We start from the raw sequence: 12,595 nt of genomic DNA, 5'->3' as shown, positions 1-12,595 counted from the left end.
TTAAATGGCATCCCAGAAACAGGCAGTGCTTAAATCTGTAAAACACTTTAGAAACCACTTCTTGGAAACCAATGAAGGTGTTGTTTTCAGTCTATTTCACTTCTGGTTCTGATTGTCTTGACCCTTGATTCTTATGGGTATACATATACCATATACTTTGTCACCTGCAGGTGCCTGCAGGCTTTTGAAGAAGTAGACATAAAACACTACTTATTTAGTCTCTAAAGAACTTGACCAATGAAAATCAGCCCAGAAGTGTGATCTCAGCACATATGGCTGAAATGACTTGGTAGAGCCCTGCTTAGGGTGGCCCTGGGCTATGGGTTCCATCCGACTCCTCCCTCCTGTCTAGTCCACTCACCATCTGACTTCTTTTCAAACACGGCAGCCACGTCTTTAGGATCAGCAGCTTAGGTCCCTTCCTCTCCCCTGCATGGCTTCCAGGAGCCACCGTAGCGGGAGGCCTGGGTTCCCAGCCTGCTCCTTTCTCAGTCATCCCCAAAGTGGCAGCATGCACCCCCGACTTCCTCTCCAGGAACCTGTCAGCTCTCTGCTCCTTGTCTGGCCTCTATAGTCAGTGGGAGAACTCTTAAAGGCACGGCCCAGACCCTTCTGTATATATTCCCAAGACAATAAATAACTCAAGAAGTAGCTGATGTTACGTTTTATTGAGATAGAACAGAATACATGTACTACATACTGCTGCATTTGGAAAGGAATTAAAGGAGTTACAGTTGCTTAGCTGTTCAAAAATTGCCCCCAGAATAATTCTCCATTGCCCCTTGGGACTAGCACACTGAGGGGGTGTCACTTGGACAAAGCCAACCTTCTAAAGGTTAGGAACTCTACAAGGGAATAGGGATGGGAGAAAGGGGGTTGAGTGGCCCAGCCTGTCATAGGGTCCTCTATGCATCCTGGCAGCTGGACTTCACCAAGGAGGTCTTGCCCAGCCAGGGGACAGTGTATATCTGGAAAGAGCAGAGCGTTTTCTGTGAAAGGGAAGAGAGAAGGATAGTTAGGGCTACAATGGAAAAGGAACATGCCCAGCCTCAAGGTGTCAGAAGTGCCAGTGAGGAAGGGTGGTGGTGGGATTCTCAGTCCCCACCCTGCTGACGCCCAGAACAACAAACAGGGATTGGCAGTGACCTCTCATTTACTCCACCCACCCCGTAAGTCCAAGACATAAGATCCTGCCCCCTGACTCCAATCAGCAGTATCCCCACAAACTCATCCCCCTGCACATCCCTTTAAGGAGCAGCCTCTGCAAGATCAGAGCCCCTGAGGGACAGGGTGCTGCCCCCAGGTCCCCTGCACCTCCAGTGGTCCAGCACTAAGACAGGTGCAGCAGGAAGTATCGAGGGGCTAGGATCAGAGTTCTGAAACACGTAAAGACACAGAATGGGGTAGCTATGGGGAGAGTGTGCCCCTCCCTACCCCAAGGCCTTCCCTATGAGAGAGACTAGTATTTGGTGAGCAGGGCAAGACCAGAGGATCTGGGCTGCTTACAGACCTCTGATTCCCTCTAATCTGTTCAGGTGGCTGAGGCTGGGATTAAGGGTTCATCTCTTTCCCCAGCAAACACCCCATAGCTGCTCCTTATCCGACAGGCCACAACCCACACAGCACATGGTGCCCCAATTCACCAGCTAAAACCCACTCAGAAACTCAAACTGGTCATGTGCACACACATACGCCCTTCCTCCACGTGCACCCTGACACATGCACACCCACACCCCCAGCACTCACACACCATGCGCCCCACAGGCACATACCCTCATCAGGTGTGGCTGGTCATGAAAGGGACAGCTGTCCAAGTTGGGCTGAGACTTTGTACATCTGGTTCGTCCGATCTCCACCTCCAAGAAGTAGTTCAATCCAGCCACGACCTGCACATGTCAAGAACATAACCTGTTTACAATACTGACCAATTTCGCACACGGGTACCTTCTGCTACTGAGCCCTTATACCAGAATTCGCTGCTGTCAAAGCAGTTATCCCAGAAAACCAAAGGTACCTTCTGAGGGCTGGTCCACTCACCATCTGACTTTTCAAACATGGCACACAAGTCTTTAGGATCAGCAGCTTAGGTTCCCCCTCTCCCCTGCATGATTACCAGAAGCCACCACAGCGGGAGGCCTGGGTTACCTTTCAGGTATCCCAGAAAACCAAAGCCACCTTCTGAAGGCCAGTCCAGCAACTGGGCCCAGACCCTCCTTGTAACTTGTTCAAAGAAGGGTTCTAGAAGGTCTCAGGCACCCTGGCAGGAGGAGAAGCAGGAGACAGAAAGTGGAAGCCAGGGACCAGCATGAGTGTTGAGTAATAAACTCTCCAGTGCCAGGAGCCAGGGCTGGGTCTGAGCACACAGCCAGGGCTCTGTGCTGGAGCAGAGTGGGTCCGACTCAGGAAGACAGTTGTGTTATACACTTAAGCTAAATCCAATTAATAAGGTCAACCCTATAGATATTCACATTTCTGCAGCATAACAAAGGTTTATTTACTCCCTCATTTCACAATAGGAAATGAGAGCCTTTCTCTCATGCATCCGTGTGCTCATACACATACACATGCACACATGTTTTAGGCTAATTAAGACACTGCCCCTGGAATGCCTACCTTTTTAGTATGATTTTTTTTTAAGAATTTTAAATTTATTTATTTGACAGAGAGAGTGCACAAGCAGGGGGAGCTGCAGGCATAAGTAGAGGGAGAAGCAGGCTTCAGGTAGCTCGAAGTGGGGCTCAAGCCCAGGACCCTGGGATCATGACCTGAGCCAAAGGTAGATGCTTAACTGAGCCACCCAAACGTCCTTAAGTGTGTGTGTTTTTTTTTTTTAAAGATTGCATTTATTTATTTGATAGAGACAGACACAGCTAGAGAGGGAACACAAGCAGTGGAAAGTAGGAGAGGGAGAAGCAGACGCCCCCCACTGAGCAGGAAGCCCAATGGGGGGCTAGATCTCAGGACTCTGGGATAGTGACCTGAGCTGAAGGCAGATCCTTCAGATGCCTGAAGGAAGGCACCCCCTTAACTGTGATTTTTTATAGGAGTATTTCTGAAGTGTATCACATACCTGTCTTTTACACCTGAAAATATAGGATAGAAGCATACCAGAATTCCAGGACAGGCTGGCAGAAGCAGGGGTCAGGAGCAGTAGACCCACCTTATCCTCTGGGTGTTGGTGATGGTGGGGCCATACTGGGGTAGGGAGTATGATGGCCTACATGAGAGGCTGCTCCATGTACGTGCCCTGTGGAGGTAAGTAACACTCCAGGCCCTTTCCACCAGCATGTCTGGACCAGTTTGAATTCATATGCCTGGCCCTCTGCTCTGAGATGCACTGAGTATCACAGGCCAGCTCCTCGACCCATCTGTGTTTGCTGACAGCCTCTGGGAGCTCAGGGAGGATGTTTGGTGTGGGTCCCAAACTCTTGGCAGATTGAGGATATGGAGGCTAGGTTAGTTTAGTGGCACCTGTTGAGAGGAGGCTTGGAGGAGAATGGGCCTCTTCTGAATGACCCCAATCACCTTCAGGTTTCCTTGGGGAAACCCAAACTGAGACCCAGTGTGCACCAGGACTGGCTAGATCCTCCAGAAATGTCAAGTTCATAGAGGGAGGGGCTGCTCCAGAGTAAAGAAAGTTGCAGGACAGTGGCTGCAGCACATAGCCTGGCAGTCTTGGGCTATAAAGGACATCAGTGGGACAATCAGTGACATCTGAGAAAGGGCTATGAATCTGGTAACTGTGTCAGGGTTGGTTCTGATTCCCAAAGCGTTATTATGGGTCAGAAAACACCTCTGTTTCTACGAAATACACACTGAGGTGTTAACTTTCCAAAGACTCAGGAACAAATACATATATACCCGTACACACACGTATGTGCCCCGTGTAAAGCAAAATGGCAAAATCTTTAACATATAAGGAAACTAGGTGCAGAATCTACAAGGCTTTTATTGCACTATTTTTGCTACTGCTTTGTAAGTTTGAAATTAAAAGTTACAAAAGTGCTTAAAAAATCATTTAGTGTCAGTGCTGGGAGGGCAGTCAGGTGTGGGGTCCATTTTTCCCTCGCCCATGGTCATTTATTTGACAGCTCACTGAGCCTCAGGATCCCCAGACGCTGGGCGCAAAAGCAAGGGAAGTGCATGGTGCCCTGACCTCCACAACGCTGCCTCTGACCAGGATGGAGTTTGAAAACACAGATGAAGGCCATGGGGGTGACCCGGTGTGCCAGCTGGGACCCAGGCACTCCCAGTGACAGGCATGCGTAAAGCAGGCTGTGGGCGACCAGAAAGACCAGGGACACCGCCCCGTTGAGGAGCAAGGGAGCGTCCGCAGTCTCCACCCAACCCCCAGGGGCTCGGAGACTGATCCCTCCAAGATGCTGGGCTGACCGGTAGGGGTCAGGCTGGGGATGCCGAGCGGCGGCGCCCAGAGCTCAGGGCCGCCCCGCCCCCACAGCCCGGCCCGCGGCACCCAGGGGTACGCACCTGCTTGCGGACGCGCACCACGCGCATTGCGCGGCTGTGGTACGCGTCGTTGCTCGCCTTGTTGTACTCGCTGAGGGCGAAGTTCAGCGCCTGCTGCACGCCCTCCTCGTTGACATCGGCGTCCAACAGGCCGCCCACCATTGGAGACTTGCCATTTTTCCGGCTTGCCCTGGGACCCAAGTCCACAGCCAGTGCCAGGGTCAGGGCCAGGGCGGCCAGCAGGAGCAGGGGGGTGCGGAGGTGCCCGGCCATGGTGTGCTCCGAGGCGAGTGAAGCTCAGCAGGAGGTGATCCAGCAGCTGCGAGCAACACCCCACTTGGCTGCCACGATTTTATTACCCCAGCCCCGCCCTCGGGGCTCCCGACCCACCCCGACCCCGCCTCTTCCGCCCCTGCCCGCCCCTCCCCGGGACCGTGTCCGGCCCCCGCGGAAGTCCTGCCCTTACTCCGAGGTCCTACCTCTGCTTCTTGTGCTCCCCTAACCCAGCTCTTCCCTCCCAATCCCAGCCCTGTGTCCTGAGTCGGGGCCCCCACTCTTCCATCTCCGGGCCTTATTTCCGCAGGTCAGGCTCTTTCTCCCTCCTCCAAGCTCCGCCCCCTTCTCGGCGTCTCCCATCTAAGTCCCGCCCCTCTGCTGTGAGCCGTTCTTGCCTCCCCCAAGCCACGCCCCCCAGCTTCTCCGCCCCAGAGAAGTGCATCCTCCCTATCTCCTCTGGCGGTGCCCTGACTCTGGCGCCTCCTCGCCAGTCCTAATCAGGCCCTGGTGTTGCGTTCCCAAGTCCTGCTCGCTGTGGGCGTGTAGAAGGTGTCACTCCTCCCGGGGCCTGCAGTGTTTGTAGGAGAAAGGAGAAGTAGCGCTCTGGGCTTCCTGAGTGTTGAGCCTTGGGTCTAAGTCTAGGAATCCCCAGAGTAGGTCGGTTTCAGAAACTAAGGAGAACTCTGCGCTCTGTTCTGGGGAGTTCTTTTGCAAAACATAGATGAGTTAACCTTTATTTGGGAAAAGATCTTCGGGTTCTCTTTTTCACAACTCATTTATTTATTCAACCAACAAACCTTACTGGAACTTCTGCCTAGCCACGAGGTCTCCAGCCTGTACATGAAGAATGGGCTAGTGAGCCTTGGACTTACTGTCACAGGGCAACTGCCCAATAGAGATGCAATGTGAACCATGTGTGACTTTGCATTTTCTAGTACATTAAAAGGAAGAAGACATAGGTGAGAGTGAGTTTAACATTTTTTATTTAACCCAGTATATCCAAAATATTATTTCAACATATACAAGCAATTGTTTAATGAGATATTTTTATGTCCTTTGTGTATGTGCTAAGTACTTGGAATCCTGTGTGTACGTTTTACACACACAGCAGTGTCAGTTCAGACCGGTACCATTTCAAGCACCCCATGGCCATGGGGTGAAATACTGCTGAAATACTGCATAGGTTTAGGGTGTGTGTGTGGTGGGGTGGGGAGCAGTGATCAGTAAATACCATTACTGAGTGATAGGTGCTCTGTTGGAAGCGAAATAGAGGGGGTTAATAGAGAGAGGTGCTACGGGACATGGTCAGGGAGAACACAGGTATTTCAACCAAAACCTACAGACAAGAGGTCTGCTGAGACTAGGGAGAGACACTAAGAAGACATGGTAGCTGGGTACCAGGTGGGCTAACAGAGCCCCCAGCTCAGGACTATGTAAGTCTGTGCTCTAATATAGCTGCAAAAGGGAGTGGGCAAAGGCTGTTTTAGTTATACAGAAAGGAGGGATACACAGAGCAGGGTAAGAGAGGACTTTCCCTGGCCAGGTACTACTAGTCCTACTACTACTACTTCCTCCTCTTTTTCTACTTCTCCTCCTCCTCCTCCATCTTTTTCAAGGATTTTATTCATTTATTTGAGAGAGAGCCAGAGAGAGAATGAGAGGGAGAAGCAGATGCCCCACTGAGCAGAGATCCTGACACAGGGCTTGGTCCAAGGATCCTGAGATCATGACCACAGCCAAAGGCAGATGTTTAGCCAACTGAGCCATCCAGGTGCCCCCTGGCCAGGTACTTCTGAGCAGGAGTGACTATCTCCTGAAGGTGGGGATTGGTTCTAACTGTGGTTTCTCCACCCACGCAGGACAGCTGGAGCTTCCATCTTAGAAGGGTTTGTCACACAGAGGGTGGGCTGAAATGTAAGGGATCCTCTTATCTTTTGTCATGGGGAAGGAAGTGAAGGGCACCCAAATAGCCAGAGCATGATGGCTGATGTGAGTGTGGTGGAGAGTTGTGTGTTGACACATGCCGCTGCATGTTGGTTACACTGCCTATTCGTAATTCTCTGTTAGGACTCTGGCATATGCCACATCCCTAACCCTAATAGAGGGTACCTACCGAAGATACCAGAGCATCCTACAGTGTATCAGGTAAGAAGTGGAAGGCTGAACATCTGCCCCAGCCATTTGAATGACCTTGGTTGGGTAAACGTAACAGATTTGGAGAGGTGGGCGTCTTTGTTAATTATAGTGTTAATTATAGTGTCTAGGAGTCAGAACCCACAGAGATGAGCAGGGGACAGTGGTAATTCTTCAACCTGGTTTAAAATGATGGAGCATCCCTCATCGGTAGCCCGCAGCTTCAAGTATAAACTAGCAGAGACCTAGAGAGAAAAAATAAGCTCAAGACTGAGGCATAGGGCTTCCAGCACCCATGCACTGTGGAGGAAAGAGCACATGTGTCCAGGAGGCGAGCACGTTTCCCTTCTGCCAGATGAAGGGAAAAACCCTGTTTCCACAAGGCTGCTCATGTGGCTGTTGATTCCATGATCTGAGCTAGTAGAGAAAGAAATTAATAGAGAGAACGACAGACGTTCTCTGTAATAAATAATAAGCAGATATTCAATAATGCTATAATAAATAAGTGGCCAAGTGCATAAAACGTGGCCTGAAGTAGCAAGTGATTATATCAAGTTGACCCAGAATGGAGCTTCTGAACATTTGGGCTTCTAAAACTTGCACTTAAACCTTGGTGTAAAGCACTTAGGGCTCTGATAGGGATTGATGCCATGTCATTATGAAACTGATAATCACAGGTAAGCCTGTTGGCAGCCCCCATAGAAAGAGGCAAGAGAGAGTACAGTGGTCACTATCTGTTTTGCATTTGCATAAGAGAATCTTTTGGAAGCTTTTGCCCAGGGCCCACCATGTAAACAATCCCCACTGCTTTACAATACCCTTTAATTTCACAGGAGCACACTGACCGGAGCAGCTCAGGTGTCTGCAGCACCTCAGCCAAAGGGGTGGGGGCTGGGAGAGGACATCCAGGGACATAGGCCAGTTGCTTGTGCAGCTGGGTCCTCTGAAGTCTCTCTGGGCTTCAGTTCTGGTGGTAAGGAAAATAAGACGGATGTGAGTCAAGTTGAGCAATACCCTTGACATTTCTGCAGTGTGGTCAGTTTCCTTTTCTAATTCATGGTGAGGTTGTTGCTCTGCCTTTCCTCTCAGTGTTTGTGCAACTGAGTTCCAATTCATTTACCAATCTGCACAGGGCAGAGGAGGGATTGTTGTTCCTGCCTGGGATAGCATTGGAACTGGTGCACTGGGTGTTGGATCTTGACTTCTGAGGCCACTGAGGATAGCCCTGTCCTCTCCTGTCCCTTTGTTCTCCTTCCTGCCACTCACAGAGGAGCTGGACCTAGTGACAAGAACTGACTGAGATTTAGTGATGTTTCTCCAAGCTGTCTCTCCACTAAGCTTGGGCCTTGCCCAGGCTTGTCCCTGCCCAGCTGGCCTGCTAACCCTGTCTTAGTGAGAATCCCCCAACCTTGACATCTTGTCAAATTCATTGTCCCCAGCTTTAATGTCTAGTCCTTTGCGAGAGTCTTGTTAGGTCAGTGTAGCAAGCTTTACACCACCACCACTGTCCCGCCTTGGCTGTAAATCCCCATTTGTCTTTGCTGTCTTCAGAGTTGAGCTTGGTGTTTCTCTCCTGTTTGGATAATCGTGATCCCTATTGCAATAGTATTGAATAAAGTCTTCCTTAACATTTTAGTAAATGTCAGAATAATGTATCTTGAATACTGGGACCCAGCCAGGCCAGTGCTCTGTGCTACCACTGGTTTGACTGGAGCTTAGTGAAAATACTGTTGGAAAGTAGGAGCCAAGGGGCCTGTGATACTGGACGGGAGGAAGAAATGGAGGCGAGATGTGGAAGGGCAGATGGGGAGGGGAGGGGAGGGAAGGGCCCAAGGTGAGGTGGGGAGGTTGGGAGGGCAATGCATTTTCCCTGTCATTGTATTATGATCATGTTCAAACATGCAACAAAGTTAGGAGAATTTTATCTCCATCATCTGTAGTCTACCACCTGGATTCTAGCATTAATATTGTACTTTACTTATTTATCACATGTCTATTCACCTGTTTATTCTCTATTCATCCATCAACCCCTCTTATTTGCATGCATTTCAAAATAAGGTAAAGACATCAGTATAATCTCACCTCTAAATGCTTAAACATGCATAACATGAACTAGAGGACAACATTTATTTACAGATATTTCATTTGTTATAAAATTTACCTATAGTAAAATGCACAAATTTTAAGTGTACATTTACTTAATTTTGACAAATGTGTAGCCCTGTGTAACTTATCCCTTATCAGGTACAGAACATGACCGTCAACCAGAAAGTTCCTTCATTCTCCTTCCCAGTCATTTTGGGCCCTTATCCCTAGAGACAATGGCTACAGTGATTTTATTTTATTTTTCACTGTAAATTAGTTTATAATTTTGGTTCCAAACCACCACAATAAAGCAAATACCAAAATAAAGTGGGTCAAATGATTTTTGTCCTTCTTTTTTTGGTTTTCTGGTGTATATAAAATTTATGTTTCCACTATACTGTAGTCTATTAAGTGTGCAATAGCATTATAGCTAATCAATAATGTATGTACCTTAGTAAAAAAATACTTTGTTGCAAAGATCATTAATTGTCTTCTGAGCTTTCATGAGTCTATCTTTTTGCTGGTGAAGGGTCTTGCCTCCATGTTGGTGACCGCTGACTGATGAGGATGATGGTTGCTGGAGGCTGGGAATTTCATAAAGTAAGACAGCAATTAAGTCTGCTGCATCGATGTTCATCCTACTTTCACAAATGATTTCTCTTTAGCACACGATGCTGTTAGATTGCATTTTACCCACAGTAGAACTTTCCGAAATGAAGTCAATCTCTCAAACCGTGCTGTTGCTTTATCAACTAAGTTGATGTCATATTCTAAGTCCTTTGTTGTCATTTCAGCAATCTTCACAGCATCGTTACCAGGAGGAGATCCCATCCCAAGAAACCACTCTCCTGGCTCATCGGTAAGAAGCAAGTCCTCATCTGTGAAAGCTTTATCATGAGATTACAGCAACTCAGCCACATCTTCAGGCTCCAGCAGTAACATCAAAGATCACTAATCAAAGATCTTCATAATGAGTCTGATCATAATGAAAAAGTTTGAATTATTGTGAGAATCACCAAAATGTAACACAGAGACATGAAGGGAGCAAATGTTGTGGGAAAATGGCTCCAACAGACTTGCTGCAGGCAGAGCTGCTGCAGACCTCCAGTTTGAAGAAAGCGGTGACAGGGAAATAGGATAAAGCAAGGTTTGCCTGGTTGGCACAGGGATCTCCTCTGGAAGTCTTAGGAAGGTCTGAGGCACAGGAATGAGGCCTGGCCGCCACACTGAGGAGGGCAGCCCTTGATTCCTTAGAATGGTTGCTTCAGTTTCTCTTTCTTTTTCCTTTTTAACTTGGAACAGCTTCCTCCCATCTCCTCAGCTTCCCTCCCCTGCTTTCCTCCTTTCCTCCCTCCCTCCTTCTCCTTCCTTCCCCCACCACCCAAGCTATTTTTAATTTTTGGAAAAAAGTCAGCACCACGAGGTGAGGAAAACATGATTTTGAAAGACAGCAGATTTATGCAACTCTCCCCCATATTTGAAAATAAGAATTTATTTTTTAATCCAATGAGTACAATGTATTTAGTATAAAAACAAATGAGAACACAAAGAAAGTATAAAGAATATGGATTCTGTGCATGTGTGTCCCTGGACCTGTATGCACTGAATGCACAGTTGACCACGCTGATCCCATGTGATGATTGTAATTCAATGCTGTTTTTCTGCATCGTCATTATGTCATGAACATTTTGTTTCTTTCTTTCTTTCTTTTTTTTTTTTTTAAAGATTTTATTCATTTATTTGACAGAGATCACAAGTAAGCAGAGAGGCAGGCAGAGAGAGAGCAGGGAGCAGAGAGCCCTATGCTGTGGATTTGGGGCTTGATCCAAGGACCCTGAGACCATGACCTGAGCTGAATGAGAGGCTTAACCCACTGAGCCACCCAGGTGCCCCTGTCATGAACATTTTCATATATTAAATCATCTGCGAAAACTCTAGCAACGTGTCTAAGTTGCTAAAGTTAACTATTAATAAATAAGTTATCAATCAATCAATCATATTTATTATTAACTATTCAATTAGTTATTCCATAGCTTAACTTCCTTTCTAATGCTAGACCTTTAGGTTGTTCATAGGCTTCCCCCCCCAAATGAGTAATAATAGGATATACACTATTATAGGAAAAAACAGCCTCGGTACATATTTTGGATTATTTTCTTCCTAGAATTGAAATTACCATGTCAGGAACAAGAATTTCCTGTCCCCTTCTAGATCTTTCTGGCTGAGCTAAGAATCAAATTGACAAGATAGATTTACAGAAGAAAATCAAATTTAATTTTGTCTGTATGAGGAGTCCACACAGATAAGAAAATTCCAAAGATGGTCAGGCAAACTGAAGTAGCTACATCATCTTGAATTCAGGAGAAGGGTTAGGGTCTAGGACTTCAAAGGGAAAGAATATTATCCTCAGAAAGAATGAGAAAGAGCAAAAGTTTGGTAATATGTTCGCTGGGCCCAGAACGTGTAAACCAAATAGGCCTTTCTAGGTACCTTCCCATCATATCTAGTTAATATCAAAATCTAATTATTTATGGTAGTAGCTCTCTGCCTGCAGCAGGCTTTCTATCTAAATTATTTTTAGGTAGTTGTAGGGGAGGCAAAGAGTTTTCCTCAATATGATAGGTTTTGATTTTTTTAAATATTTTATTTATTTATTTGACAGAGAGAGAGAGAGATCACAAGTAGGCAGAGAGGCAGGCAGAGAGGTGGGGGGAAGCAGAGAGCCCGATGCAATGTGGGGCTTGTTCCCAGAACCCTGAGATCATGACCTGAGCTGAAGGCAGAAGCTTAACCCACTGAGATACCCAGGCACCCCTTTTGATTGTTTTTTTAACTCAAAATAATCTTAATTGCAAAGTGGTCCATATTGGAGTGGCCTGTCCTTGGCCCCTACAAAGGTTACAAAGAATTTCAGTTACAGACTGTCAAAGTTCCTTAAAAAGATATGTCTGACTTAACCCAAATTCAAGTACTGAAGAGAAAGTTCTCAATCAACAGCAGCATCTTGTGCTTCGTTTTACTCAATAATATCTGCAAGTGCTGTTGTCCTCCAAAGTTCAGGCTGGGCCTGGTGGTGCCCCTGAGGGCCTTTTCCTCCTATTACTACACTCTTTGACCTGAGTCAGTATCATCATGGCAGATCCACCCAGCACTCATTTATCCTCCATAAAAAATGCTATCAGTTCCCTGACTATGGCATGATTTATCAATCATTGATCCAGTAAGTACTCATGGCACACAGGATGTCAGGTACTGACTTTAGAGATCTAAAAGCTCAGGTCCTGCCCTCCCAAAGTCCTGGGTCTGATGAGGAGAAACACATATAAACAGGTACTTCAACACAACACACTGTCCCAGATTGCAGGGAGACAGGGACCAGGGATCCAGATTCTGCCTGGGGTATCTCTCAAGGGATCTCAGGAGGTAGATTAGAAAGGTCAGTATGATCCTGATTCTTTTCTTATTCTGAAAGATCAGAAGTGTTGCTTATCTTTGCTGGTCTACATGTGAAGAATTTTAGGTCTGGCTTCCTCCTTGAGAATCTCATCCAGGCCTATCCTAAGGGGTTCACCCAGGATCAGGCCTTGTACCTCTTGTTACCTCTAGGTGCACCTCTCCCCTCAGAGTCTGGTTC

The 12,595-nt window shown here is 47.3% G+C and overlaps 1 protein-coding gene across 2 annotated transcripts; it reads right to left on the bottom strand.

Annotated features, from left to right (window-relative positions):
• Positions 1 to 649: 649 nt before the first annotated feature.
• Positions 650 to 5,013, bottom strand: CST3 (cystatin C). Of its 2 annotated transcripts, XM_059406432.1 has the most exons (4): positions 4,947 to 5,013; positions 4,489 to 4,786; positions 1,773 to 1,886; positions 650 to 989 (listed from the first exon to the last, which is right to left on the bottom strand). In XM_059406432.1, exons 2-4 carry the CDS (start codon positions 4,738 to 4,740, stop codon positions 906 to 908), a joined length of 450 nt encoding a protein of 149 aa, XP_059262415.1. In that variant the 5' UTR covers positions 4,741 to 4,786; positions 4,947 to 5,013; the 3' UTR covers positions 650 to 905. The 2 variants fall into 2 exon arrangements, with proteins under 2 accessions (XP_059262415.1, XP_059262414.1); XM_059406431.1 differs by lacking the exon at positions 4,947 to 5,013 and having other exon boundaries at positions 4,489 to 4,831.
• Between the last annotated feature and the right edge of the window lie 7,582 nt (positions 5,014 to 12,595).

The sequence above is a fragment of the Mustela nigripes genome, chromosome 7 (genome assembly GCF_022355385.1).
Source record: "Mustela nigripes isolate SB6536 chromosome 7, MUSNIG.SB6536, whole genome shotgun sequence".
Classification (NCBI taxonomy): domain Eukaryota; kingdom Metazoa; phylum Chordata; class Mammalia; order Carnivora; family Mustelidae; genus Mustela; species Mustela nigripes.
This window is presented reverse-complemented; position numbering and strand designations above follow the sequence as displayed.